Consider the following 16,003-nt stretch of genomic DNA (forward strand, 5'->3'; position numbering starts at 1 on the left):
TTCTTTGGAACCTTGTTTAAATCAAGTTAATGGCCTTTTAGGCTTCCTCCATGTTTCCTCTATTCAGTTTTTGAATAGTAAGAATTATTTGTCACAGGGGAGGGGCATCAGGATTTTAGAGATGTTTTTTAGAGATGGGGCATTGCCAAAAAATGGTTGGGAACCACTGGCTTAAGTACAAACCAGAACAGGAAGTGAGAATCTTAAGAGAATTAAGGTGAATTTGATAGAAGAAAAAGAAAAAGCCACGGCATTTGTAGAGCATATCAAACAGAACTAGCTGCTTTCAAGTCTTCCAAATTGTTTTATTACATAATAAGTTAAAATATTAAGAACTTGTTGATAACCTGTCATTGCCCAAGTATTTATTTATAGGGGAAAAGTCTAGACCAAATGTAATTTCTAATGTTGGATTTCCCTCTTACCAGAGTGAGCTCCCTTGTAGAGTACTGTGAAGCCATTACCATGATAACTCTACTGCACTGTACAGTAGAAGCCATTTTACAGCAGCATAGTAGAAACCATTTTAAGGCACAATCAATACACACACACCGAGGGTTGTTAGGTGTGTCTTGCCCCTACAGTATTTTTTTTCCAGAGAATAAGTCATCTGTGCACCACGTTTGTCTGAAATTGCTCAAGGCATTCCAGAGTCATGCTGGAAGAGAGAGAGAGAGAGAGAGAGAGGGAGAGAGGGAGAGAGGGAGAGAGGGAGAGGGAGAGAGAGAGAGAGAGAGAGAGAGAGAGAGAGATCACAATGAGTACATTGAAACATGACAACACTGTTATAATACTAGTCTCCCTTTATCAGCATAAATGCAACATACATACATACATACATACATACATACATACATACATACATACATACATACATACACATACATACACACACTCACACTCACACACATACATATATACATACATACATATAACATAATATAATTTCACTCCGATGAATAATGAGCAGAAAATGAAGATTTTAGTGTCTTCTTTACTGCGAAAAGCAGTCCAGCTTTTATAAACACCTAACGTTTCTCATGTGTCTTAGGTCTCATCTATACAGCTTTTTTGCTCCACTTTGAGGCTGCTTGTGCTTGAGGTTATGTCTTCATAATGAAGCCATCATCACTTTACTGGCTTACCAGTGAGGCAGACAGAAACTGTTTGAACCAACGAAAAGTTTTCCACAGAAGAGCAGGAGAAAAGACCCATTTCATCTAACTTGGAGGAAAAGTCTTCAGAGGGTTAGCAATTTTCTGAATTCTAATTGACTTGGTCTATGTTCTGCAGATTGCTGTATTCCATGCCCCTATAGCTATTTACTCTTTAGTTCTCTGCTTTGGTCAAGAGACTTTCAACCTTGTGAAAAATCAAATGCAGACCTCCCATGAGATTGTTTTTCCCATCTCTATCCAAATTGTAAAGAAACAAAATTTGATGGAATTGACACCAAGCATGGGCGCTTGCCTAGTGCCCTTTCAATGGAAGGACAGCACATTGAGGAGGGTTTGTTGATAAATCCTTAGTTACTTTCTAAACATAGAAGCAATGACTAAGAAACGAACACTATAAAATCTGCTTGCTGTTAGGCAGGTCACTTTCTTTGCCTGTGGCATGCTGCTAAATACTTTAAGTAAATCTATGGGTAATAAATAAGTTATGGAATTCCCAGTTATTGAACTGAAAGACGGATCCTGTTAAAAAGGAATGATCAGTGGGATATTCATGCAATGATGCCAATGATCTTGAGAAAGAACATTTTAATTTCCCTGAGTGCTTCAGAGTAGCCTTCACCAACAAGGTGGCCATATCTGTTAGACGTCAGTTCATGGAAGTGATAGGAGTGGAAGGTTAATATTGTTGGAGGACATCAAGTAAATGCAGGCTGCCCCAGAGAGATCATGTTCATGTCCTTGGAACAATATAAAAATTAACAAGGCAGGGAAAGTGTCAAAGCAGTGCTTCTGAAACCACTCATACTGTTTCCCCATATATTACAGGCACAAAATCCCCTCTGAATATTTATGTATATGTGCGCGTTAGGTAAGATAGAAGCACTCTTCTATAAATTGCATTACCAGGAGGAAAAAGGAGTTTAGAATGAAGTCATAAATAACATTCTGAGCCACGTCTCCATAAGGACATATAGGGGGAAAGTTTCCTGGATTTTGTCCTTCTGCTGCCTCAGCTAGATCTATACCATCGGCATCCTAGATCTTTCTCATTTGGGTTAATTATTGGACTTTCTGTCAGTGCACAGAAACAACAAATTGTTCCAATCCTGTGTAGTTTTCAGACAGTCATTATGTTGATAGACATATTTTGTTGTTGTTAGTTTGAAGTCATGTCCGACCCATCATGACCCCATGGACAACATTTATCCAGGCCTTCCTGTCCTCTACCATTCCCGAGAGTCCATTTAAGTTCACACCTACTGCTTCAGTGACTCCATCCAGCCACCTCATTCTCTGTCGTCCCATTCTTCTTTTGCCCTCCATCATTCCCAGCATGAGGCTCTTCTCCAGTGAGTCTTTCTTTCTCATTAGGCGGCCAAAGTATCTGAGTTTCCTCTTCAGGAACTGACCTTCTAAAAAGCAGTCAGGGATTATCTCCTCTAGGACTGACTTGTTTGATTGTCTTACAGTCTAAAGGACTCGCAGGAGTCTTCTCCAGCACCATAGTTCAAAGGCCTCCATTCTTTGGAGCTTAGCCTTTCTTATGGTCCAACTTTCACAGTCATACATTGCAATTGGGAAAACCATAGTTTTGCCTGCATGCACTTTTGTTCAGGTTAAACATTAGAAAAGGCCCGTTAATCACTTAATTGAACCAGGTAGGATGCACATTAAAAGGACAATTCATAAGCCAACCTGGTTGCATCTGCTATAGGTGAGATGCTCATTATTTCCTAGAAGAAATGGTGTCTCTGAAAATGCCCATCTCTGAAACCCTACATGTTCCTAAAGGATATTCAGATCGGAGACTACCTCTAAAAAAATAGGTTAGGAATACATACTCTGTCAGAAGGCACATCATCTTTATAACCTCCAGGTGCAGAATTTGCTAAGATGTAAGTCAATTAAACTCAGGTAAAGGTTAAAAAATATTCTGCACAGGCAAAAAGACGTACTTTGGAATGGCCCATTCATAGCTTATTCTACCTCCTGGCAGATATTTTAATTGGGTATTTTTAGGGTTATTTAAATATTGTTTTTAACTGCTTTGCTTTTTGTACAGTTTCTTATTGCCTCCTCTTTTATGTTTTATGTTTGTATTTATGTTTGTATTTTCTATCTATTGATGTGTTTTTATCTGACTGTACACTGCCCCGAGTCCCTTTGGGGAGAGGGGGCGGTATAAAAGTCTAAATAAAAGTAAAAGTAAAAGTAAAGGATGCAGAGGAAGATAAGATCTTTAGATCTCATGTTGGGGTTCCTCTGGATAAAACCTATGTGCAAATTGGCATTGGACAAGGAGGGACCAAACTATCTACATTGGAAAGTTTTCCATTAAGTATCTAACCATATAGTACTTGACTTCATTGCTATTCTTTTGTTTTTTCTTGCTCTTCTGCTATTGATGGGAAGGTATAGTCTTAATGTCTTGTTATACTGAGCTGTATAATGGGCAAAGCTCAGTAAAAGCTCTTGGGCAAAGTTTGAGCAGAAAAAAAATGGCTTGCCGGAAAAAAAATAGATAATTCCCTTCCCTTGGCAAGGTGCCTTCCCTATATCAAACTGGATCACCTCGAAATAATGAATATTACTGGTTAATTTAAATGTGTGCATCCACAGCAGGGATTTTTTCTTTGGTCCAGATACAACAGATAACTGTGACAGATGTTTCCTTGCATGGTGGGAGGAGACAATTTGCTTTCAGTGTTTTTTAGGCTGGACAATTTGTTGCTGAGCTTATTCCTCTGAAAGAGAAATAAAGAGAAAGAGCTACCAGAAAGAGGCTCATCCTGAAAGTAAAAGGTGAGCAGATATACAAACATTAAGCATCTCTAGTTGATTGTTTACAAGTTTGGACTTGCTTCACTTAGGAAGAGAAATTTCTCCTGTTAAGTAATATTTGTGCTAAAAATCTAGCTTTTATTTTGTTCTTCAATTTCAGTTTGTTTGTTTTTGTTTTGGCAGAAGTTTAAGTATATGCCCGAAATCAATGTTGTTTGCTTGATTTTCAGATTTTAATAAATTTGGTCCCTGTAAGAAAGAGTTATATTTCCCAAAGGTGTCTCATTTCTCTGCCAGTTTTGCTTACTTTGTGTCATTATTCCTCTTAAAAGCCAGCTTTAGATTTTTATTTTTAATGTTTCTTCTCATTTAGATTGCTGCATCTCATTCTTCCCATAGAAAAAAGTACTCAGAGAAATGACTTCAACTATGAAATACTGGAATGCATTTGGCTTTTACTTCATTGTTCTCAACTATAATGTGACCATTGTAGGTAAGTATTTAGAAATTTTCATTTGGGGTTTAATTGTTTTATTTTTGGGAAACTTTATTCAATGTTGTGGGAAGGGAACTTGTTTGCGAACTAGATGATCACTCTGAAATGAAAACGAATCAGAATTTGCACACATTTCACCAAAAATGGGATCATAAATAACTGGTGTGGAAGCAAAGCGGCAAAAAGTTTTGAGTCAAACTTTTATAGCAAAAGAAAATGAGTTTATTAGTCTTGCAGGACAAACTAATATTATTCTGTTAAGTAACAATTAGACACAAATACAAATGAATATGATCAGAATGCTTCCTAAGGTACTTAATCATCAACAATTTCCCGCGAAGTAGTATATAATTAATAGATTTAGTTTTGGCCAGAGCAATGGAAGAAAAAAATTGGAAGACTCAGGCAAAAGGAAGACACATCCATCTTTGTATCCTTGTCCAGCAGGGATAGCCTTAAAATCAAGCATTGTTCAGCGGTCTTAAAAAATGAGACTGTTTTCACAAAAGCAGTCATTGAAATGTTCAGGTATTGCTGTTTTATATATTGTCTGCTTTTTTCTTTCCCTTGTCTATTGGCAGACTCAATAATTTAGATTTACATTATTTAACTTATTTCCCTATTCGATCCTCTTTAAATCTATTATCATTGTAATGGATAAATCACATCAGTCATTTGATTTATGGGAAAACTCAAAAAGCACATTGTCAGTACTATATTAGATTCAGTATTTATTCCTAAAAATTAAGATTTTCTGGAATAATACTAAGATTGAAAAGAAGAAACTTTCTAACAATACACTATTTACAATATACTATTTGATAGTGAAGAAAAAGAGGGAAAAGCTTGGATTTTATGTTCCTATGAGAAACAATGAAAGCATATAAATATGTATAATGGCCATTGATATATAGCTTCTTTTGAATTGGGCTTGATTCCTGGAAACTTTATAAACACTTCTTCTTCACTCAATGCATACGTCTGATGGAGCTGACTAATACAAAATGTATCCAAAATCAGTGTAATATATATAAATAAATATATTGATATATATGAGATGTATGCTATATAAATAGGTGAGAGCAACCAGGTTTATAAATGACTTGAAAACTAAATCCTGTAAGAAAATATCTTAAGCTGGTTGAGTTAAAAAATAGAATAGTAAGTGAACATATAATATAGCAATCTTTGAAGATTAACTGAGAAGAAATTTATATCCTATTACTCTGATAAATGGGTGGAAATTGCAATGAATTTTGAGTGTGGCTAAACGTTAAAAGAAATTCCCTAACAATGTAGGCCATTAAGTCAACAGGTTTCCTCAAAAGAGTGTGCTTTATTAGGTAGCCATTTCTCAGCTAACATGTGGAGAGCCCACAAGCTGTTCAGCATGCCAGCCATTTTACTTAAAAGGTTTGAAAAAGGGACTAGATGTATGCATGAAGATCAGGTTATTTATTGTAATAATTTATGTAGCTTCCATTTTATAAACATGTGTATTTCTAAGTGAGCCAAAATGTCTAATGTTATGCACTGTGTAAAAAGCGACTTATTTTTATGAGCATCCTCTGACAGAAATTTGACTGTTTCTACAGCTTGCCAATGCAATTGATAAGCAGTGTACGTAATCCTTACATGCATAAGATTAAAGTATGATCACTATTAGAAATTATTCTCAACAAGACTAATCAATGTCTGGATGTTAGTGATTGGTTGGCCTTTTTTTTTATTGGTTTCATCTTGTCCTTTCTTTCTTTCCAGGAAAGATTTGGTTAATCTACATGATCCTGATGAGACTGATGGTGATCTTGTTTGGGGCCTATCCTGTCTATGATGATGAATTGACAGCTCTCGTCTGCAATACTGAAGAGCCAGGATGCGCAAGCATGTGCTATGATGCTTTCATCACAGTCTCTCAAGTTCGCTTCTGGTTTTTTGAGTTTGTGTCTGTCCTGATCCCTATTGCAGTGTTTGTCATGTGTATCTTGCATAGTGTGGTAAAGCAAGTGGTGAAGATCTATTCTTTCCCTTGCACTTATTGCAAACAGACAAAAATATCCACTATCTTCAGAGGTGCAGAAACCATCTTCAACGATGCAGAAAAGAGCAGAATCACTTGTGCTGCCCATGAATTGGCAATTCCTGATTTCTCACGGGCCTATGCAATTCAGCTCTTTGTGAGACTGATGATAGAAGTGGGTTTCAGAATTAGCAGTTATTGTTTGTTTGGTTTCTTTGTACAGAAATTATACAGTTGTACCGAGGAATCTTGCCCAGGTAAAATAACCTGCTTTATCCCCAGATCAACTGAAAAATCTGCCATGATTATCTTACTGTGGATAGTCAGTGGTTTCTCCTTAATTCTTGGCCTGGTTGACCTCTTTGTGGCTATAAAAGGTTGCAGGAATAAGCGGTGTGGAGCCAGCACGGCAGAGATATGCATGAGCCGCCTGCACCGAGAACCACGACCAAGCAGAGATCTGTTCAGCCTGAGAAGTGACGTTGTTGTTGAGGATTGTAGCAATCTTCCCAAGAAAACCTACAAAAAGGAACGGCACCCTGCAAAAGATCTCAGTTGCTGAAATCCTAAATCTGCATTGAGCTGAGAAAGCCATGCATGCATTAGCCTTTCATTTACAAACCATATATAACTTTTTGCAGCATTTAACTCTTGCATATTTAGAAAGATTCACTTTATAGGGAAAAAAAGGGAGCTGGGTGACCCTAACTCTCCCCTCACTTAGATAGTGTTCTTCAACCTAGGCACCTTAAAGAGGTATAAGCTTCACATTTCTCCAGCCAGCCAGCCTTCCTTTTCAGACCATATTTTTTTTAAGAAGATTGTCCCATCCAGGATAGGCAATTGATTTTTGAGAGAGGGTGGAGAGCTAAAAAAAATGAAATTCTTGACTTTTGGAAACAACACCCTCTCCTGGAGCACTTATATAAACTTTTACTTAGATAGGATCCAGAATAAGACAGAATAACCCAAAACCTTGATGATCAAATAGATGCAATGTTTTAAAGAAACAGTTGCCACACAACAATGGGAAAAATATGACATGATCTATAAGATATACATCAAATTATAACTTAAAATAAAATAGGTACAGCATATCCTACCGATGGTACACAGTTCCATCAATAATATTTAAGACAAACAGTTAATACAGTAGTAAATTTTGGAAACAGAAGGTCTGTTTTTAACAGAGATGTAAAAATCCCACAAAGTACTGAAAAGATATACCTAGTACAATGCAAAAAAAAGGGGGAATTTAATTTGAAATGATACTACAACTCTTGTTACTAGCTATAATCTCACAAAAAAAAAAATTAGAAAATAAATTTTGCTCAGCATTGGAAGGAATATATAATTCTGATCATATCTAACTGAAATTTGAAGAACATGCAGCAATGGAGAATTATCATGAGGGAAGTTTAAGCAAATTTAAGCAAGAACAGTTGCCAGACATACAATATAACATGCTGCATGGCAAATACCGTCACAGTCTGCCATCTAAAATCAACAATTTGACACATTAGCAGATCTACAGAAGAGGGAAATTAGAAACCCTTTAGTTCTTTTTCTATTAAATTTCCCCTTTTAAAGATTACTTTTTAGTATTTAAATTATTCTTGTGTTAATTTTGCTTACCATATTTTTTAACATGCACAGATATAAATGCATGCATCTATATCTCTATATATAGTTTGAAACCTTTAACGCACAACTGTTTGATATAACATGCAAACAAATTAAATTGCTTTTTATCATATATTTTTTATTAAAATGCACACATATATGTATGAGTGCGTGGGTGTTTATATCTACATCTATACATATAAAGCATTAGAATGTAGACTTAATACTCAGCTCGTTTGAAATCTTTATTGCAGAACAAATACTGTGATGCTACTTGCAGATAGATTAAATTGCTTTTGCCTTATCATATTTTTGTGTTTTTATTAACATGCACATTACAATAATGACCTTCAATACCAAGCAACTAGCTCAATGTTAGCAGCTTTTATTACTCAATAAATACTCTGGTAGGCTTTTTATTCTTATTCTTATTGTTAAGTCCTTGTAACATCAGTATCATAAATTATAAATCCACACTGTGCAACTACTTTATTCTTTTTATTATTTCTAATGCTCAAAGTTCTCTAAACATTAGAACATCATTGATATCAATTAATCCTGTACTAATATTATTGTATCAAGTCAATATAGTGTATTGCCATTTACACACAAAAAAATAATAAAACTTGCAAAACTATTCAGAGTCTCTCTTTCTATGGGGAAAACAAAAGCAGGTTGGTTGAGGACACAGATCAAAGAGTTTTCCTCAAAGAGTTTTCCTATGTTATTATTTCTCAGCACCTTCAGCTGCTTTGTTTAAGATTTGCCTACACAGTAGAGGCATCTGAATTTTGGAAAAGCTCACAGAGGTAGAGAGATGAACAAAGGAAGTCTCGTCTTCCCATGGGCGATGAAAAGAAAATGTTTAGGTGAGGAGCCAAATTGCATCTATCATGCTTAACCTGTGATTGTGACAGAAGTCCAAATGTTTAGACTTCTAAATCAAACAAAAGCTTTCACGCATGTATCTTCAAACAATTCTATCATAGAAAAAAAAATCAGCATTTAAAGAGGAATGTAACAAGGACATTACAAACGACACATCTTTTGACATATACTTCCATTCCTAGAGAGATTTGCCATAGTTGGTTTTGTACATGTCTGAGCTAATAAAAATTAGAGATTTCTGAGCGTCATGATTTACAAACACTGGTCTAAAACTCCTAAAAATATTCAGGTCAGGTTAATTATATAGACTCTATTATAAGTCAATCAATTGGTAAGCGTTGTGTGAGAGTTTTACCATTGGCAAAATAGCCATTTTCAAAAAGGGAAACAATAGTCCTTCATTTGCATTCATTAAATTGTTAAAATATGTGCACATATGAAATGCGGAATATAAATATTTCAAATCTATGGGGACAAAAAAACCACAATGATTTTCCCACCACATTTTTACCTCTTTAGAAGGTGGTAGGTGTTTCTAGGCCTCCCCAAGAATGACCGGGGAAATACAATACAATACAATAGTAGAGTTGGAAGGGACCTTGGAGGTCTTCTAGTCCAACCCCCTGCCTAGGCAGGAAACCCTATATCGTTTCAGACAAATAGCTATCCAAAATAAATGTGTGATTCAGCTGGACTCCATAAGAGATGTGAAAAGGAACTCACTGGAGTTTTAAATAATGAACTTTGTTAATGATTTACTCGACCATGTTCCAATACTCTGCATGCTATTTGGTATGGCTTTATAAATGGGGTACTTAATATTTCAATCTTATTTAAACCAAATCAATATCCTTTGCTTCTTCTGTCATTGAAGTCAACCCCGTACTATATTTTCCTTCTCGTCTCTATCTCCCATACTCTTAAGTTTCAGTTCAGTAAACTTGGGTCCTATTCCATTTCATATCACTACTGAAATGCTGCTCTCTGGAGGAATCAGAAGAGCTTGTTGCTTGCAAAAATGCAGAAGTGTGAGAAATAGTTCAGAATTCACTAAAAGTCAGAATTCACTAAAAGTCAAACACCAGCCTCTCAGTGCAATGTAAAATGGAATAAAACTCAGTAATGAGTTTCCGTAACAAAATTACCCACTCCAACCCACACGCCTCTTAGTGTTTCAGAAAATTTCGCAGCCTGTGCGCAAGGATCTTTTCAACACTAGAAGTTCAGCTGCATTCCTGGTTGCTTCCTTAATATGGGCTGGAAACTTCACAGGGCCTCAGTTTTCAGCTTTCTCTCCTTTTAATTTTTTTAATTGCCATGAAAGCTGAACTATGTACTGGATACTACTAGATATTGACAGATCTAGACAGAACAGAGGTATATTTGAGGAAGGGGGCAATCAAAACGGATCCTGTGCGATTGCAGCCCTGTCCTTTTGAATGGATAGATGGGTTCTGTACATATACATATGTATGCCTTTTGATTTGGTGGATATAGCTGGTTTTACACACACACACACACACACACACACACACACACACACACACACACACACAGGTCAGTATTTTATATGTTTGCCCCTTCAGTTCAGCGTTTGCATTTTCCTGTTTTGCTGAATAACTGGAGTGTTTCAGTTAACAACTGAGGCAAGATAGGTCGTAAAATAGGTCAAAACTAATTTAACAACTGCCTCCTCGCTTAGTAACAGTAATTTTGGACTTAATTGTGCTCATAAGTCAAGGACTACCTGTACAATGTAAAGGCTTTGATTAAGGTTCACAACTATTTCCTTCCTTCCTTCCTTCCTTCCTTCCTTCCTTCCTTCCTTCCTTCCTTCCTTCCTTCCTTCCTTCCTTCCTTCCCCCCTCTCTCTCACTCCTTCCTTCTCATCTTTCCTCCCTCCCTCCCCCCCTCTCTCACACAATATTAATGAACTTAACTATTTGATATGCCTAGCCTTTCAGTTGTTCAGTGTTTGCAATTTTATGTTTTTCTGAACAATAGCAAAAATACACAAAGAAAAGTTAGAGAGGAAGAGCACATTATATACAATAAATAACAGAATTGGAAGGACCTTGGAAGTCTTCTAGTCCAACCCCCTGTCAAAACAGAAGATTCTACACCAGTGATGGCTAATCTTTTTTCCATCACGTACAAAAAGTGGGGGGGCAGCACAGGGGGGGTTGTGTGTGGGCATGCCCACACCCATAGTTCTATGCACGTGACCCCTGTGCGCATGTGCGTATGACCCCCGCCCTTGACCTGCTTTTGGCGTGCAATCGACCCATTTTTCACCCTCCCCAGGCTCTAGAGGCTTTCTAGGAGCCTGGGGAGGGTGAAAATGGCCTCCCCCGCCACCCTGGAGGCCCTCTAGAGGACACAAAATGGTCCTATGGGCAATCTGGAAGTCCGTCCCCAAACTTCCGGGTTGCCTGTAGGGCCATTTTTTACCCTCCGGAGGTTTCAGGAGGCTTTGCTGAAGCCTCTGGAGGGAGAAAAACGACCCAACGCGCAAACCGGACGTGCATTCCCGATCTTCTGGTTTGGGTTGTTTTTCACAGCCGAAAATGAAGGCCGAAGTCAGCTAGCCAGCATGCGGATGTGTGCTGGAGCTGACAAGGCAGTGCTTCGCGTGCCTAACAAATGGCTCGCATGCCATAAGGGTCGCCATCACAGTTCTATACCATTCTAGAGAAATGGCTGTCCAGTCTCTTATATTGAGAAGCTCCAGTAAAAGAACATATATTTCTTCCAGTGGTAAGCCTTTCCATTTACTAATTGTTACCACAGTCAGGAAATTTCTTCTTAATTCTAGGTTGGATCTGTCCTTAATAATCTTCCATCAGTTGCTCTGGAGCAGCGGTCACCACTGGTGGTCCATGGACTACTGGTGGTCTGTGAGAAAATTTTGGTGGTCCGCAGAAAAAATATTTGCATTTTTGTATTGCACTAAATCAGGGTTCCTCAAACTACACCCCCTGGGGCGGATGTGTACAATGAATACTTGTGCTGATGCAGAGAGTCTCCCCCTTCGGGGTCTTTTTGTGTGGGTCAACAGGAGGCAGAAATTCTAACTTGGGGTCTGCTTCAGCCTCCTGGTGTGGGGTTTTGGGCGAAGACTGGAGGGAAGTGCCGCTGGTGGCAAAGAGCCAGAGGACCTTGTTCCAGTGGACTGTATCATGGTCTGGAACAGGCTGACCACCTGAGCCCACTGAGCCTCCAGGCACCTGTACCTGGCCTTACACTCCCACAGTCTTCTCTCTGCTTGGAAAACCTATGCTATTAGTCCTCAGTGAGGTGCTTCTGCTGGGTCTCCTTCCAATTTGAACTAAGCTGTTTTGCCAACTCTTTCTCTTGGTGGCTGCTTACCTCCAACAACTACTTCCTGTTGGGGCCCTAAGGAGCCCGGGCAGACAGGCGAGGAGTGGCTGGGAGGGGAGGGGCGAGTAGAGGCTGGCAAGGGGCCATTCAAAGTGAGTGACATTGAGTTGGCCATGCCCACCCAGTCACCTGACCACCTAGCCACGCCCATTCAGTCATTAGACATATTGTATTAGTGGTCTGCGGGATTTAAAGTTATGAATTTAGTGGTCTCTGAGGTCTGAAAGGTTGGTGATCCCTGCTTTGGAGAATAGTGACCCCTCTTCTCTGTGATGGTCCTCAATTGCTGAAATATTGCTATTGTGTCATCCCCCATCTTTCTTTCTGATAGACTGAGTTCTCACATTATGGTCTAGAAATACTCATGTTGCATCCTTCCTTGCAAGTAGTGCAGTATCAAAATTCTGCAGTCTCTTTTCCTTCTTTCCTCCCTCCCTCCCTCAACAGCGAGAGGGACCTTGGAGTCCTAGTGGATGATCAGCTGGATATGAGCCAGTAGTATGCATCAGCAGCCAAAAAAGCTAATACAATCCTAATGTCAGGCATGCCTCCATCATTAACCAAGAAAGAAAACTCCCAACTCCATTGTTTCTGGAATTGAAGATACTTTTACTGGTTATGAAAAGATAGCAGCGAAAGAAAAGCAAGATCTGAGCCAAAAAGGGGCAAACAAGTATATATCAAACATTTACCCAACACCCTCCCCCAGTCACCCCAACCCAATAACCAATCTTCAACTCCCTAAGGTGTAATGTGAGTTGCATCTTCAAAACGTCTCATGCAGTTGGTATGCAGACACAGTTGACTTTGACCAAGTCCAAACACCGGCCATCAGCATGCGCAGAAGATGGAGAAATTCAACCCCCCTCCTGATAACTCCTCCAGTACCACAAGGTTCCCTACCTAAATACCATAACCCCCCACCCTCCCTGTTTCTATGGCAGCCGATAGCAAGCAAGCAAAATAGAGGCTGACACCTGGGTTTAGAGGTGGGTTCCTACCGGTTTGGACCAGTTCAGCTGAACTGGTTGCATTGGCAGCAGCGTAGGCGGCGCCATATTATTTTTTGCTTCTGCGTATGCACAAAATCATTTTTACTAGTGCGCATGTGAGCATAGCACACATCAAGCGCACACCCAAAGTGCATCCTTGAGCAATCCGGTAGCAGCAGCAGCTGGAACCCACCCTTGCCTAGATTGTATAAACAGATGCATAGAATCAAAATCACATGAAGTATTAGTGCTGCTTTATAAAACCCTAGCAAGACCACAGCTGGAATATTGCAACCAATTTTGGTCACCATACGACAAAAAAAGATGTTGAGACTTTGGAAAAAGTTCATAAAAGAGCAACTAAGATGATCAAAGGCCTGGAGACTAAAACATATGAAGAAGGATTTGGGTTTTACTAAGGAAAAGAAGAATTAGGGGCGACATGACAGGAATATTCCAGTATTGGAAGGGCTTCCACAAAGAGCAGGGGGTCAAATTATTCTACAAAGCACCAGAGAGCAGTACAAAAAACAATGGTTGGAAACTAACCAAAGAGAGAAGCAACCTAGAATAAAGGAGAAATTTCCTAACAGTGAGGACAATTAACCAATTACCTTCCGAAATTGTGGGTGCTCCATCATTGGAGGTTTTTAAGAAGAGACTGGACAAACACTTATCTGAAATAATATAGGTTCTCCTGCTTGAAAAGGGGGCTGGAGTAGAATACCTCCAAGGTCCATTCCAGCTCTGTTGTATTCTAAATATTCTGGGTGAAACTCTTGATTTTTTGAACTGTGTAATTTCCCACAACGTACCAAACAATATTTCATTGTTTGTTACATTGTGTGACATTAGACAGTTGCACCCAGTTAAAGAAACTGTAATCATGCTGTCATTCTGCTATCCACATCATAAACATAACCAAAAAATGGTGGAGTTTTAATTACACTATTGTCACTGACATCTTGACTTTTTTTGGGCTATACCTCTGTTGTAACTCCTCCAATTCACCAAGGAAAAACCAGCTTTATTTGCCAAGGAAAGGAGATCTGAAAACCATGCAATTGTATCAGGCCTACAACAAGCGGACTCAAATTTAATGCCTCTCTTACTCCAGCCCTACTTCTACTGCCCTATTGAAGGGTGCATGGTGGCAATAGGAGCCTTAAAACATACAGAACGAAGGAGTCAAAATATTTCTGTATATTCCAAGGAAAAATGCTGCTATAGATCCCGGGACTCCATCAGCAATCATGGATATGTTGCATTTTGTTCTTAACCCTCATCTTAAGAATACTTTTATTTTTCCTCATCTTGAGAATACTTTTATTTTTCATTTGGAATACTGGTTACTTCTGCAAGTGAACTTTTATAAAATATTTAGCTTTGTACTCAAAAAGAGCTAAGACCACCCTGAGCAATCTTATCTCTTTGGGGTGGGCCGACTGAATTTGAATGAGCAAAAAGGTTGTTTTCATATTTTAAACATCCTTGGAATAACTGTGGCCTTCAGTGCAAAGTCTGTGAAGATAAATATGCTTCCTCAAATGCTAGCCTTCGTGGGCAATTCCCCCCCCCCCCAGTATCATTGCTCCTAGTTCTAATAGTTCTATATACTCTTTAGCTCTATTGTGCCTTATTCTGAAAATATGCAGAAGGCAAATTAATAATTTAGGAAATTCTAATAAATTAATTGGTTTTGGAAATTGAAAGTTGGTCAAAACAAAACATCTTATGAAAGAGGTGTGTTAAATGAGGAGGGGAAGTGCATCGTGTAATATCTAAAAAGGATGAAAAACAGAGTGTAATTATCTATTAAGAAGAAGGCTGCAAAGTCATCCACATATTTCTTGACTTTAATAGTTTTTCACTCCTATTTGTTTCTTGCAATTTTCTCTCTCTTCAGTTTCACTTTGTCTCCCATTGTATGAAAAAAATCTTAATAAATATATAAGGTAAAGGTAAAGGATCCCCTGCACATTTGTGATTGTCCTTTCTGACTCTAGGGGGAGGTGCTCAACTCCGTTTCAAAGCCAAAGAGCCAGCACTGTTCGAAGATGTCTCTGTGGTCATGTGGCTGGCATGACTCAATGCCGAAGGCCCCCGGAACGCTGTTACCTTCCCAGCAAAATGGTCCCTGTTTTTCTTTATACGGCGCTAGGAATTCAAACTGCCGAACTGCCGACCCCGCTGATGGACAAGCTTAGCATCTTAGCCATTGAGCCACAGTGTCCCCAACGTATTACCATATATTAAAAAAAGAAATATAATCAAAATACATAAAATTCATCTGAGAAGAAAGCAATATCATTCCTTGATCCTGAAATCAAGATGATATTGCTTGGAAGATTAAAAAGAAAAGTGATATTAGGATAAATATTTAGAAAAAGCCCATTAATCAACCCTCTTAGTTGAACTAGATAGGATGCACACTAAAAGAACAATTCATAATCCTTCCTAGTTGCATCTACTATAGGTAAGAAACTCATTATTTTCTAGGAGAAATGATGTTTGAAAATGCCCATCTCTAAGATCCTATATCAGGGGTGTCAAACTCAATTTCATTGACAGCCACATCATGGTTGTGTCTGACTTTGGAAGGGCAGAGGGTGCAGTCAGGGTTGGGCGTGGTCATGTGGGTGGT

General features: G+C 38.6%; 1 protein-coding gene across 1 annotated transcript; it reads left to right on the top strand.

Annotated features, from left to right (window-relative positions):
• Window positions 1–3,928: 3,928 nt before the first annotated feature.
• Window positions 3,929–8,718, top strand: LOC309381603 (gap junction delta-4 protein-like). The gene is made up of 3 exons (XM_081932773.1): window positions 3,929–3,980; window positions 4,333–4,452; window positions 6,217–8,718. Exons 2-3 carry the CDS (start codon window positions 4,377–4,379, stop codon window positions 7,035–7,037), a joined length of 897 nt encoding a protein of 298 aa, XP_081788899.1. The 5' UTR covers window positions 3,929–3,980; window positions 4,333–4,376; the 3' UTR covers window positions 7,038–8,718.
• Window positions 8,719–16,003: the final 7,285 nt, after the last annotated feature.

This window comes from Natrix helvetica, assembly GCF_964273705.1.
Source record: "Natrix helvetica genome assembly, chromosome: Z".
Taxonomy (NCBI): Eukaryota; Metazoa; Chordata; class Lepidosauria; order Squamata; family Natricidae; genus Natrix; species Natrix helvetica.

Excerpts from the sequence above, each read along its gene's own strand:
- LOC309381603 (XM_081932773.1), top strand. The coding sequence starts at position 4,377 with ATGACTTCAACTATGAAATACTGGAATGCATTTGGCTTTTACTTCATT. Across the intron at positions 4,453-6,216 it reads CTATAATGTGACCATTGTAG|GAAAGATTTGGTTAATCTAC; the intron begins GTAAGTATTTAG and ends CTTTCTTTCCAG.